The sequence below is a fragment of the Patiria miniata genome, unplaced genomic scaffold (genome assembly GCF_015706575.1).
Source record: "Patiria miniata isolate m_02_andy unplaced genomic scaffold, ASM1570657v1 HiC_scaffold_4, whole genome shotgun sequence".
NCBI classification, from domain to species: Eukaryota; Metazoa; Echinodermata; class Asteroidea; order Valvatida; family Asterinidae; genus Patiria; species Patiria miniata.
The window spans coordinates 634789-649406 of NW_024037071.1; the positions used below are offsets into that span (position 1 = coordinate 634789).

General features: G+C 39.2%; 1 protein-coding gene across 4 annotated transcripts in view; it reads left to right on the forward strand.

Moving 5' to 3' along the window:
- The first annotated feature begins 4748 nt into the window (after positions 1-4748).
- Positions 4749-14618, forward strand: part of LOC119739634 (extensin-like) — a 56695-nt gene continuing 46825 nt past the window's right edge. The window contains exons 1-2 of one of the 4 annotated variants that reach the window (XM_038214636.1): positions 4749-4840; positions 5166-5275. In XM_038214636.1, coding sequence (XP_038070564.1) covers positions 5201-5275 — 75 coding nt within the window. In that variant the 5' untranslated portion in view covers positions 4749-4840; positions 5166-5200. Of the gene's footprint in view, positions 5276-14618 lie in introns of all 4 variants that reach the window. The other 3 variants (XM_038214634.1, XM_038214637.1, XM_038214633.1) reach the window with 3 other exon arrangements.

The window sequence follows — 14618 nt, forward strand, 5'->3', positions numbered from 1 at the left end:
CTCGAAAATAATGTTTTTATTTCATTGTCGCAAATGTACATGCTCAGTACCTTTGCACATACATTGTTCAGGCCTGTTCCCCCAGACTGCAGGGGGGGGGGGTCTTTAAATCCTATATTGGATTTTGTTTATATATTTATATTTTTTATATGCACAGCTGTAGCTGTCAACCCCCGTATATGAAGCGACTTCGCGCGGCAGCTTGAGCCGACATGACAGAATGTACAATCTTTTGACATGGGTTTCAGAACCGGATTTTAGCTTCGCGGAGTTTGGAGCAGCGGTGGATTTTTTTTTATATGCGAGCGCTTAACCCTGAAGGCGTGGGGCCCGGGGACATTTTAAGAGCCCCGGGAAATTTTCGGATTGCAGATGCTCTGCGGCGCAAATATCAAAATTGTAGCCGAGTTGACTCTCTATCGAAATATGCCCTCGTTATTTTGAGTCGTCACTAATAAGAAACAGCTCAATTCGTAACTAACCCATGTGAATAGGCCACAAAATCCGGCCGCTGAGCTCATGAATAAAAGTTATACACTCAAATGTTTCTGTATTAAAGGGTCCTGAGAGCTATGAAATTGGGAAATTGAAGAGATATGGTAATACACCTCCGGTCCGGACTTGGGGCTTCCAATTCAGAGCATTTTGGATGCAATCGGGTCCGAAAGTGGCGCTATTTAGCCATGTTGTGGATGGATTCGTTTTCAAGTCGGTTATACCATTCCATCATCAGTCGTTTTAGGGGTCGCAGTCTTCTTTGGGTGAGAATTTCTCGAAAAGTCATATTTGTCAACCCCCAAAAAAATGAACAGAAAATGAAAGATGAGATGTTGATCATCATTTTTCTGTGCAGCCTGAACACCTGTGAGAGTTCTGAGTATTTTTAAAAGAATTTTGGAGTATGGGCATTTATCACTGTTGTCTGAGGGAATTTATTTGATTGGGCGCACACCTATAGTGGTCTCGCACCAATGCCTACTTTAATTTTCTTTCAATAGAGGGCGCGCCGCATAAATAGTGATCTCGATTGATCTCCACCACCAAACTCGTTTTGGGGGGTACAACTCAAGAAATACAAGATGTATTAAATTGAATGTTCGTCCACTGATTCGTTCATTATGTATAACATCAAGAGACTTTATGTCAAAAGAAAATGTCCAACAATGAAGCTGTTATGACCGTAACAATACAGTGTTTTAAGCGCGACAAATACAATCCGAATGAGAGTCAACCTTTTTTTTCGCTTGTAAAACACTACATTGTTGCGATCATATTATTTGTATTGTTCAACGGTTTCTCATGATATTCGAACTCCTTATGTTACACACCGTGGAAAATGAGTGCGCGAAATTTCAATTTAATACATTTCGTATTTCTTGAGTAGATGATCGAAAACGAGTTTGTTGTTTTTGCTCAACAGTGCGGCATCAGTGTTGATGCTTTGTGGAGACCACTATTTATGTGGCGCGCCCTCTATTGAACGAATTTTAAAGTAGGCACGCGCGCACACAGTACGTTTGTCTTGGTGCCGGTGTCACATGAAAATCCGACTCCTATGAAAATCGGACCCCTTTTCCCTATTATTGGTTAATCCCTCTCACGTGACCGGTCACTTTCCTAATTACCATACTTACGCATGCGCGTTATTACCAATGAGTCCGAATTTCATAGAAACGTAAATTCACGCTACACCGGTGCGAGACCACTAGTTTTATTTAGCGCGCCTTTCTCGAACGAAACTTTCAGTTATTGTTTGACGGTTTCTCACGAAATTGAATCTCCTTATGTAACACATCAAGACCGATCACTGGCCAAACTTACAATATAATACAGCTGGGCCTCGGGTAATTGCCCAAACAACGAGTGTGTTATAAAAAAATTCCATGGGCGTTGGGGGCCATTCAGAATTTTCAATGTTTTAAAATTTCGACTTTTTTTCCAAATTATTTTGACCCACCCACCCACCCCTAATTTCGATTAATAAAAAACTGAACATGTACATGTACATGCACTTGCGTGTACATGTACATATACTTGAAGTTGAACATGACTACCCATGTACATGTACATGTGTGTCTAGTTCAGTGACGGCGTGAAGTTGTCGGTCTTGCTCTTTTGCACTGGTGACCTTCAGTTTTCTTGTGTTTTGCCAGCTGATATGCTGTTGGGAATGACAGGTTGCAGTTTTGGAAGCCACAATTAAAGATGACCGTGAGCGAAAGAAAAACATCAGGTTTGGGCAGACATCACATCACAGGCTGCGGTCCTCGTAGTCTTGGATTCCTGTGGTTGAATAGTCCAGTTTTTATAGCGATTGGTAATCGACGCCCGCGGAGTGTTATAGAGCCGATCTAGTACACCTGGTACCCTGCTGCCTCTGCACGGCCTAACCGCTACAAACGCCCGGCGTCCAAGTCTACTGAAAAACCACCTCCCTCTCATGCCACAGTGGGTCTATAGTCGTGTTCCCTAACGTGGCGCACTTCGAAGCCAACCCGACTTTCCTCGTGTAGTGTTGCCAAACCTCTTTGTTGACAAACCTCAAATTCATGCAGTAAAATACTGGTACTTTTACCTTATCAATGCTTGCCATTTAACCTCTGTAAACAATTTCGGTTTCATAAAATTTAATCCGAAATTAAAAAACGGTGGCGTCCGGAAATTGGGCACAAATTGGTGGAGTGTTCCCTAACGTGGCGCACTTGAATGAATCTCGGAAAATTCCACATTAACATTAAGGAATTTCTGTAAACTTAATAATTCTGATAAATAATTTCTATCTCTACTGACATACCCAGCCAGATGTTTGTCAGAAAATTATTTTCTTATTTTTCGGGGCATTTTCAAAGGGTTCACTTTGCACTTGAAATAAAATCGGAAAATCACGCCAAAATAGTTTTTTTCTTCTAACGTTGTTACGGGTGAATTAACTCGCGATTTATGAACGGGAGTGTTTAGAACTTGATGAAATTTCACTTTCTGTGAAATTTCAGTTAAAACTTTTGCTCTAGGTAGGCGCTACAGGCGAAAAATCAAAGTGCGCCACGTTGGGGGCCGCGCCACGTTAGGGTACATCAACAATAATATACACGTACATGACGTACATGTACAGTACACAGGGGACGAAGTTGGAAAAGAAACACGCATCGCGATATCGGAACGCTTGCGCGTAGTTCAGGCAAGTCAACAGATCTATCTTTCCTTGTTTTTTTAATCTTTTTTCCATGGAAAGTGAATTTCGATTTTCAATTATTTAGCTTGACCCACCCACCCACAATTTGGAAAAAAGATCGAAATTTTAAAACACTGAAAATTCTGAATGGCCCCTTGACTTTCTTTTTTCATTCGGGTTGTATTTTCGCGTTTAAAATATAGGTTTTCTCTGCCAATTTCCTTAAATGTTCATTCACCTCTGAAAATCGGTCTTTCATTTTCGTCTGAATATGAATGCACGTATTTAATCCCATTTCAATTAAACGAAAGTTCAGTCGTTTTCATTATTGTCCGTGCAGTCGGCTTTGAGAAACACGGACGGCCAATTACGTTATCTGTGCATTAATTCATTTACGCAAGTACAGCTAAAATTTGATTGACCGTTAATGAAAAAGAAACCCCTAATTTTATCTGGTGCCGAATGCATTAAACTAAAAGTGAAATAGAATGGTGAATGTTTGAAATCACCCTCTGAAAGCGAGAAAGAAGTCTTGTACGTAAACGAACTGAATCTGAATGAATATAAACGGAAGCTAGGTTCTGCTCAACAACTTACTGATTGAACTGAAATGGAATCCGCGAATGCTCTGGTAGCGAAGAAATGCGTGTTCAGACCGATTCTCAAGTTCAGACGAAAATGAATGACCGATTTTCGGAAGTGAATGAACATATTATGAAATTGGCCGGGAAAACCTATACTATATTTGTTTCCATCATATCATTTGTTATTGTTTGACGGTTCCATCAAATAAAATATCATAATGTTACACATTATGAAATTATTTCAATTTTGAAATACAGAACAAATCCCGATTTTGGGGTAACAACTCAAGAAATAAAGATGTATTAAATTAAAATTTCAAAAAGCCTTGGAGATCTAGAGTGGTGAGTGTTTAAAAAAAAAAAAAATATGTGTAAATATGTGTAATTAGCACTTAGGTCTTTGGGAGTCGATTTACAGGTCTGACCCCCCCCCCCCCAACACACGCGTGTAAATCGAGAATTTGTTATCGTTCTTCATCATCAATCTTTTGTTCATAATTTTTTGCAAAAGCTCCCATTGGTTTTGTACCCGTTTTCTCAGTAATCGAGGACGTCCTCGATTTGACTCCTATCCTCATTACACAAGGATGTTTTACATGAAAACATGTCCAGCCTTGGCTCGATTACACCACAAACCCACACCCACCTAGGCATGTAACTACGCAAGATTTCACTACAATAACGGGTACCAAAAAAACCGGTCTGACTCTGTGGTCCGAACTATCATGATGTATTTATTGGTAATGATTCCTCCAAGAACTGACAGTGCAAAAATAGATGTATCATCATATCCGGGTTGATCGAGTTTGTATTGCATCCGGCATAGTGCGCCCTCAATCTCGTTCGCCAACCAATGTCATGTATTTTTTTTTTTTCGATGACCGTAAAAAAGTTTTCACTGGTGTACAATCCAATCATTGTCGGGACCCTAGACCTCAGTTAGTTTGATAACATTGACTAAATGCTAGAGTACCCGACTTGATGTGGTATTCAAAGTGTTTGACCATTAATCAACTGTCGGCCGAGAACCAGGGAAAAACAAGGAAGTTGTCAACGTCGGTACGTACGGTAGACGACGCGACAGGTACATTTTACGCGAAACAGGTGCATTTTACTGGTGATTTTGTTAAGTTATCGTTTCCCCCCAAAAATGGTGATGATGTTGAATGTTCGCGAAAGAACACCCAAGTAGCTGTCAATGGTGGATTCGTGACAAATAGTTGAACGCAAAAGAAGCATTCGGTTTTGCGTAAAACTGTACACGTTCACACTGTCGTTGACATAATCTTCATTCAACCACCGACCCATCCACCACCCCACTGACCACCCAGACACGCGTGGCGTGTACTGTGCACACCCCCATATGTAGATACCGGTAGATTCAAAACATTGCCGTGTTTACATTCCAGTTTCGGCAAACTTGGTGGTAGATTAAAGTACAACTATGTCCAAGAAACAAGCAACTTATGACGATGCCCTGTACTGGACAGTCGATGATGTCGGGGAATGGCTGCAACAGGTGATTTTCTTTCAATATTCAATCAATCTTTTGGTAATCCTTACTTTTACTAGTTTAGGACCCCGTTCCTATAAGGTTAAAAGACTCACCAAAACAGCTGACTAAATGACACTCAAAAGTGACATTTTGATGTTTCTTGACACATTTGAACAGTTGGCAATGACACCTTGTTTAATATCAGCAGGTTTAATTTTGGGCAATTCCACGGTAACGGAAGGACGTTTTCACTCATTAAACAAAATTTCAAATGTGTGTATCACAGACACTGTTAATAGTTACAGCAAACAAATGTCACAATTGTATTGCTATAATGCTACTTTCATTTTCCACACTTTTGAGGGGGAAGAATGCCTCCCGTTTTTGAATTATGAATATTAATGAGGTCGGTAACGGAAGGACGGTAAAACGGACAAGGGTTTTTCAACTTACTCGCGTTTTGCGTAAACTCTGTGAATTTTATGGGGCAATTATATTTTAAAGGTAAGAAATGGAATCCCTGAAGCTTTATCTATACTATACCGCCTTTCATTTGACTTGAAGTGTTTCGGTAATATAATTACAACGTTTTAAGCAGATTATGATTTGGTAACGGAAGGACGGTAACGGAAGGACAAAAGGTTTACTCAATTACAGCATGAACAAAATGTGAATTTACACTAATTATACAAGTGAAACAAATTGCTGAAATGTGTAACTGAATGTGAAATCAACAATATGCAGACCTGGCATAAATAATTATACCCAAGAAACTATTGAGATAAAGATAGAAGCCTGCTAATTAATGATAACAAAAGAAAAACGAACACAACCCAAAACACATAATTCACGAACACAAGACAACTACAGAAATAGACTTCAAACCCATCACCTCAATCCTTAAAAGTTTAAATACACAGTATTTGAACTCTTGAGTATATTGGTTACATGTTCACCAACAACTTTTAATAATAATACCGGTAGGTTCAGTGGTTTACCTAAAGGGTGGGGGGGGGGGGGCGACCAGCCTACATGTACATTTAAGGTAAAAACATCTACCGGTAGTACTGATGGCTTCAGTTAGGTGTTGCTTTTAATTGAACTCTAAAATCAATGTTTGAAATCAAATTACAATGATTTAGAGTAGTAACAATTAATTTATAAACATCCAAACTGAAATTGTTAACTTGGGCATAATTTTCAAAGATTGCACCTCACATGTCTTACACATGTAAATTGAATGAAAGTGCCCCAAAGTACCGGTACTTTCTGCCATCTCATTTTTGACTTAATTTGCTTCTGGAATGGCTTCACAGAATTCGTATCTTTCTCTATTGTCCATGAATGCTGATGGCAGCAACTTTATGATTTGATTTTCTGCAACAACTCCATACATGTACAAGTACTGGTACATCAGCATATATGTACATGTACATTGTACATGTTGTACATGCCTGTGCCTTTCTTTGTAACAAACACCTTGCCCTGCTTATCCCGCTTTTGTGAAGGTGGGTCACATGAATGTCCTTTCAATGCTCATTATACATGCATGTATTTGCAGTGATTTTCATTTTTCAAACATGAGCGCAAATGTCGTAACATTTGATAAAAATACGATTTGTCCTTCCGTTACCGTCCTTCCGTTACCAATTTGGTAACGGAAGGACGTGATTTAATTAATTGTAATTAAAAAACGAGAAGAAAAGCAGTGTCAGTTATAATGTCATATTGAAGGCCTACCTAAACTTGCTTTGCACAATAACTTTCAATGCATTCATACTGCAAGTTTTAAAAATAAATTAAAAATATGTATATTTTCGGTAACGGAAGGACATTTTCGAAGGCTGAAATATTAGAAGTCACTGAAGCGAAGCAAATTACGCAAAATGTTAAAAACAAGTTTTAGTCGGTTTTTCAAGACCAATACTTTCTCATGACAGAAACGGATGGCATTAGTACATATTTTTGTGTGTGTTTTGGTAGAATACTTTCATATCACTATTAATCACATTTTTAGGATTAAAACAGGATTATTACATAATCCTATTTTTTGGTACTGAAATGTATAAAAAATAAAATTCCGACTTCAAATATTGAAAATATAGACTTTTAGCTTTCATTTGATGCCAAATTTGTTTAAGTCACATGTATTTGAATTTTTTGGTGTCATGTCCACTTTGGTGTGGAATTGCCCTTTTGTAAAAAGAGGGCAGGGCTTTGATTTATGAGGGGTTAAAGACGACGATGACAAACAGAAAATATATTTAAAAAGCAAGATGGCAAACTGCCAAAAAGGCAGAAAAGTCACATTTTCTTTGAAAGTGCTTTCAAAATGACAACTAACATGAGTTTATCTGAGGAAAAAAAGACTGCTTTAGCCTGCAAGAGTCACTTTGGTACTGGACAGTCACCTGCAAAAGTCAGTTTTGAACAGAACTCGTAAAAATAGAGGTGTCCTAAAGATAAGGATTACCAATCTTTTGAAGCTTCATCTTCGTGTCCCTTCTAATTTGAGGAATATGTTAAGGAAAGAATGTTGCAACCTGACGCCACTTCAGCGGTTGTGGACAAAGTCTAAGGAGAGTCAAGAACAATTTTTCTTAACAAAATTGGAAATGTTTCTCAGTCCCAGATTCATACCTTATCATCATATTTGCAATGACTGACCTTCAATGAGATGTAGTGGCGTCAGTTTGCAACATTCTTTCCTAGGAAAAATGTTACAACCTTGTGTACAAAGTCTATGGAGAGTCAAGAAAATGTTAAGTATTTCTTAACAAAATTGGAAATGTTTCTCAGTCCCAGATACATGTCTTATCATCGTTATTGCAATGACTGACCTTCATTGAGATGACAAGTACATGTACGGTTTGAAGAAAACAGTGGCATCAGGTTGCAACATTATTTCTCTTTTCTAAGTTAACCAGGGAGTCGGGACACTCCTTTTTTTGTATACAACCCTGGAAAATTTGGTATCATTGAAAAAAGAATCACACATAAAAATAAATACAGTTTAAATCATATTTGTATGAGCTTGGGTTTTGGAGATTTAACAATTTAATGGCAAACTCAACTGTCCAAATATGTTTATTTTTATTACTCAAAATTTTCCAAAACTATCAAAATAGTTCATATTATTTTATTTAAATAAACAATAAGTTGATTTTTTTTTTTTTTTAGATTTTTAAAAAGTAAACTTTTTTTTCCGGATCCTGCATGATGTCCGAGCAATGTCCATGCCCACAATGTGATGCAACCAAACAGATGTGCCTTTTCCCACACACCTGTGATTTTCAAATCAGGACTATTGCAATGTCGATCCCATAGCGTTAGGACCGTCCAAAAAATTGATACACAAATACACAAATACATCTAGAAGTATCCTGACCCTAACATTTTTATCGATAAGATAACAAAAATACTTAAAAACGTTGGGGGCCTACATCAAAGGCTACATGTATGTCGTCCTCGAAAGAATTCCGTATACGTACATGTATGCCACTTGAGTCTTGAGACCCTGTGTACAAACCCTATGAGACTGGTATGAAAAATTCTGTTTTCCAACTATTTTTGTAAATGCTTTAAAGGGAATGTACATCATTGGCTTTTGCTTTAATTTTCAGAAATGACCTATTTGAGGGGTTAGTATAATAGATCAAATTATTGTTGCACTGAAAATTAAATGGATCAATTTATAGATGCCGGAAAATTGTACGGTAAGGGAACCAGTCTAGCTGGCCTGCCCCCATTCATGAACATGCAACCAATAGGAAACAAAATTTGGACTGAAGAAAAAATGATAAATTTTGAGCAGTAGTTGAAAAATAGTTAAGTTTTTCCAACGGTGGTCGGCCGACCACCGTTGGAAATGTATACAAAAATACCATTTACTTGAAAATGACTTCACACCAGGTGCCATAATTTTACAGGATGCTTTAGACTGTCATTCACCAACATCCTGTAAGGTATTTCGTAAAAACTAGGTAGTTTTATTTTTCGATGCTTGCAAATGTTGTAATTTCCCTTTAAATAATATTTTCCCTGCTAAATTTCACTTTTTAGGACATGTTATCCCTCTCTGATGATTGATGAGTCATTGTAAGGAAAAACTAGTGGCGTACGTACATGTATATGGAATTCTTTCCAATGCCCTTTTTGCCTCAACAAAAATGCTTCTCAATAACCTCAAAAAGGCATTTCTGCTGACCGTATATGGCTGTTCATTTGTTTACAATTGTCATATTCGGAAGGAAACCGTTGTTTTTTCAGACGTGATCAGCAAGTACTTGTACCCATTTTGATGATAATAGCACATGTTCATGTATGTTTTGCATGCAGTAGTAAATGGTAGACTGGTTAGACGATTACAGCCAGAGTACTGATGGGGAGGATAGGGAGACAGTGTATGAGTCTGACCTGCATAGTGTTAAACTGTCGAATTTGACATCGTAAAAAGGGCAAGCAAACATTGATGGAGAAGATTTCTGCAAGTAAATTCACGGAACTTGATCTCTCTTTTCTGTGTATTTTCTGTTAAATTTTGTTAATTTATTTCGAGGTCTTACCCCTCGTATTTGTAGAGATAGTGAGATATGTATCTTTTTTTTTCTTCGAATTTTCTGCCTGCGGTGCATGCACCTTGTTGATACGTCCACAGATGCCTCGTGTTATGAACCGTGTTGGCCAGTTTCCCTTCATGACTAACGTTGTGCATAGTGATGTCCACGACTTAAATTCTCCATTATTTTAAAGTAACGTTGACCTTAACTATTTTTCCCTTTAACCCTAATGCTGAAAGGTTCATTTGATGAAATGCAGAATCTTGTTGAATTGAGCATTGTTAGTGTTGGCAAGATTTTATCATACAATGTATACGGGGGCCAAATTTGAAAGCTTTCGTGGAGCAAATGAAAATAATTCAGGCCATATGTACAATACAACACAAACGATAAATTAATTTTTTTCTTAAAGTGATCAATAGAAACATTCACATAAGCACAGTCAAAACAGGACCAATTTATTTAAAGGGACAACATTTGAAAACATCAAAAAACAAAACTACCAAATTATTATGAAATACCTTACTGGACTTACTTTACTAACCCCCCAAATCCATCCATTTCTGTAAACTAAAGCAATAAAAGCAAATGTTGTATGTATTCCCTTTAAAAACAAAAATGCATTGAGTATAAGCCCTGCTTTTCAGATGTTTAACCCTAACGTACCTGAATCCACACCCCTGTTTCGGGGGATTTTGGTGGATTCAGGATACCTCCATATTGAAAAAGTTGGGGGATTTTGATGTATTCAGGACATATAACTGGTACTGCAGGATTTTGATTGATTCAGGATACCTCCATATTGAGCAGTTGGGGGACTTCGATGGATTCAGGATCTCAACAGATTTACTCCCGGCTAACTGGTGGATTCTGATGGACTCACTGGCAACCAAAATGTTTTTGCATGGCAAAATTGATGGATTTGGGGGGATTCAAGATACATTCTAGTAAATATACCCAAGGGGTTAGGGTTAATCATCCTTTTTCAAGCCAGAACCTCTTGACACGTTAGGTTATATGTATTACTATGGTGCTGTTCCTCTTTTCTTCGTTTTTAGTGCATTTTGAAATATTTGACATGTTTGATGGCAAAGTTGACGGTAGTCGACGGTAATTAGTATTCATGACTGATAAAGCAGTCTCTCACTACATGCATGAAGGACATGATCAACTAAAAACAGAACAAACATGTACAGGGTGAGTAAAAAAAAGCAGAACTCAAACCCCCAAAATATGTTTCATACTTAAAACATGTACATGTAGCACCAAAAATAGTAATGACTGGAAAGCCAATTTCATACATGTACATCATAAGCTACTTTTAGATGAAAAAAATACTGAATTTGCTCAATCCGTTCAAAGAATATCAACATATATGGGGGTTTGGGTTCCGCTTTTTTTTACTCACCCTGTATGAAAAAAAAAAACAGGCATAAACTCACTCTATCAGCCTTTTCATTTTCAGAGTCTCTTAGTCTATTAAAGTAGAAATGTTCCTAATTGCCATTGGAAAACGTCTAATTCAGGGTCTTAGAATAGATATTATCCTGTCTTCCTGGCCTGTGTATCTTAGAAGGAGATCCCAGGCAATCAGGCCGGGCAGCCCTTGTCTGTACGTCATCGTCAAAACGATGCACTTCCGCTTCCAATGTCAAGGGACGTCGGCACCAATTAAACCGTTAGCCTTCTTTCGCTGTTTATATTTATCCCGGCAGCTTCCAAGTTTAGTCTCGTCCAGGACCCTCGTTACAGTCACCTGTGCATGCTTTCTTAACTCCCCCTCCCCGTACTCTTGTGACCCCATCCCCTAACACCCCCCCCCCCCCTTTCCCATCAGTAACCAGCCGTTGCAGTTTGCGCCGGCCCTGGTATGGCTTGGTGCTATAAATGGCGACGTGGGCGAGGGGATTGGTCGCATGAGTCACCGGGCAGCTGCCTAGTTTGATTTGTCGTTCCGTCGAGGGGTAACAAGGTACCAGTGCGTGCATGCATCTTAACACTGTGTGTGAGTGTACGCGTTATGTGTACAGCACGTCGCATGTCGTCGGGATTCAGGAAGTGCGGAAACACCCTAATCCGGATTCTGCACCGGCCGGCTTGAGTGGCGTGAAGACAATCGGACATTCTTTAATTTCTCTGCGGGGATTCGTGTCCGAGTCACTGGAAGGATATCTGTTCCTGATCTGTAGAGCAACAAATACTCCATGTGGGAGGAAATTTGGATATCTGGGAGAACCTGACTCAGCATGTTTCACATCATGACCAGCGTGCACAGAAAGTCGGCCATCCAACTCGGTAACATCTCTTTGGTTGCCTGCCTTGTTGAACCACTTCAGGGAATTCAACCGTAAATTTGGGATTTACATTGTACCCTGACCCTGCTTGTTTTTTTGGGGGGTGGTGTGTTGAATGGAATTGTTATCTGTGTTGTACTGTAGCGTATATGTACGCAAGGGCTGCCAAGAAAGTTCCTAAACCCTGGATGTTTACATTAATGACTTCAGATTCAAGGATCATGGATGTCACATGTGGTAAATGTACACGTACTTGAACCTGGACTTTTGCACAAGTAGTTCAGGTGAGCCCATCCCTTCATGTACCGGAATACATGTACCGGTATGTACATACTACACAGCGTATCCCCATTACAAGCATTTTACACATGTACATATTGCATGCACTTCTCATCAAGTACATGTACAATGTACCCTACTTTTGATATAACGACAGCATGCATATTGACACAGCCTACATGTACATTCAGTAGCAGTTTTGTGTTTCACTTTCAAGCAAACAGGGTCCCTTATTTTCCGGACCCCGTGGGCTACACTTCCTAAGTACAAGAATACCCTGTATAGCCTACTCGAGCCCCATTCTTGTTGTCTAGTGAAGAAGCGCCAAGTAGTCCTTTTTTTACAAGCACCACTTGTACATGCTAAGCACAACAGCTTTATGAACATGAAACAGAAAGTCACAATAAGGGGACTTGGATTATACATTTATATGTAGCACTGTATCCTGCAGGACTCAATTGAAAAGGAATTGTTGTCAGGGGTGTTGACTGCGGCAAATCCAGAATACAGGTAAATTGGTGAATTGCATGCAGTCTGAGGGTTTTTCATGTTTCACTACATGTACATGTATAGGGCCTACCATGCATACTGGGGTGTCGGGTTCGCGTGGTGGAATTTTCTCGCCTTCCACCGCAGGCACCGCTGTTGCCCAGGTTTGATTTCAGCCATGGTCCACAAGTGGATTGGGTTAATTCTCAGTCCCTACCTGATTCCATGTGTTTTTTCCGGGGCCGCGGATCATAAGTCCGACGCCTCATAGGTCCGATGCCTCATAGGTCGAACGCCTCATAAGTCCGAAATCTTGGACTTACCGGTATGAGGCGTCGGACTTACATGTCACATGTATGAGGCATACAATTTATTTATTCTGCCTCATAGGTCCGACGCCTCATTAGTCCGACGCCTCATAAGTCCGACAAATTAAACACTTTGTTTTTCCGTTGTTGGACTTACAAGGTATGAGGCGTCGGACTTATGACAATGTATGAGGCGTCGGACCTATGAGGCGTCGGACTTATGAGGCATCGGACCTTTGAGGCGTCGGACTTAGGGGCCTTTATTTGGTTAGGGGATGCGATTTTGTCGGACATATGAGGCGTCGGACCTACATGTATGAGGCGTCGGACTTATGAGCGGACCCCGTTTTCTCCTATTCTAGGGGTTTCCTCCCACGTCTAAAACTATAAGTTTAAGTTGTCTTGAGCTCTCTGTTCAGGTTTCTCCAGGCTTTTAATGCAAGCTAAGGTGCTTGGGGCACTTTTGAGGAATCCTTGGATCCAGAAATGAGTAAATGATGACAATAATACTAATATCCACTGTACATGTACATGTACATGCACATATTTATGTCCTTAATTTTTGTATCACACAGATTGACAATATTTTGTAGGTCAGGAATCGTTAAATACATGTACATGTACATGTACATGCTTCCATGTACCTTCTATTTTTTTAGTACAATTTATATACATGTACAGGTATTGTCTACATTTATTTACCAAACATTTCTGTGTTTGAATTGTGCACAGTCTATGGGGAAAAAAATCCACATGTTCTATATTCTAGTGCACACTGCTTTTTAAAATAAATTCAGCATATTGCATTTGTATTGCATCAACAAAACGGCATGTTGCACAAATGGTATACATGTACTTGGATACACATAATGTATGTAAACATGTATAACATGTACTAGTACATGTACATGTAGGTACTGGTACTTGCACAAAGATTTGAATATATACACCCCACCACACAGTCCATTGAGTGTACAATGAAGTACAGAAAGTTATTTCTGTCCGAATAATTCACAATACTGCATCAGCAACCTTGTGTTTGTCTCTAAAAGGTCACAGTTTTTCAAGTTTGCAGTCAACTTCCTGCATGATCTAGATTGTAGATTGCAGTTAATCATGCAACCTTCACTGTTGGGAACAAGCACACACACCCAAACGTGTGTTCACCGTCGATCGTGGACATCCTATTGTCCCTCTTTTGATTGTACCATAACTTTTTAGGAAGACTCCTATAGGTTTTATACACGACCCCAATCGCGGACGTATGCTGGGAATCATGGCCAATATTGTTCTCTTTTGTTCTCTGGTATTTTTCGTCCACGGTTTGAAAAGATGAACATGTATACACACATTTGATTCCAAATCTTTGTGTATGGTTTTATTCACACACTATATTCTAAAGTAACTGCCCTCCTTTCGAAAAACAGATACAAACACT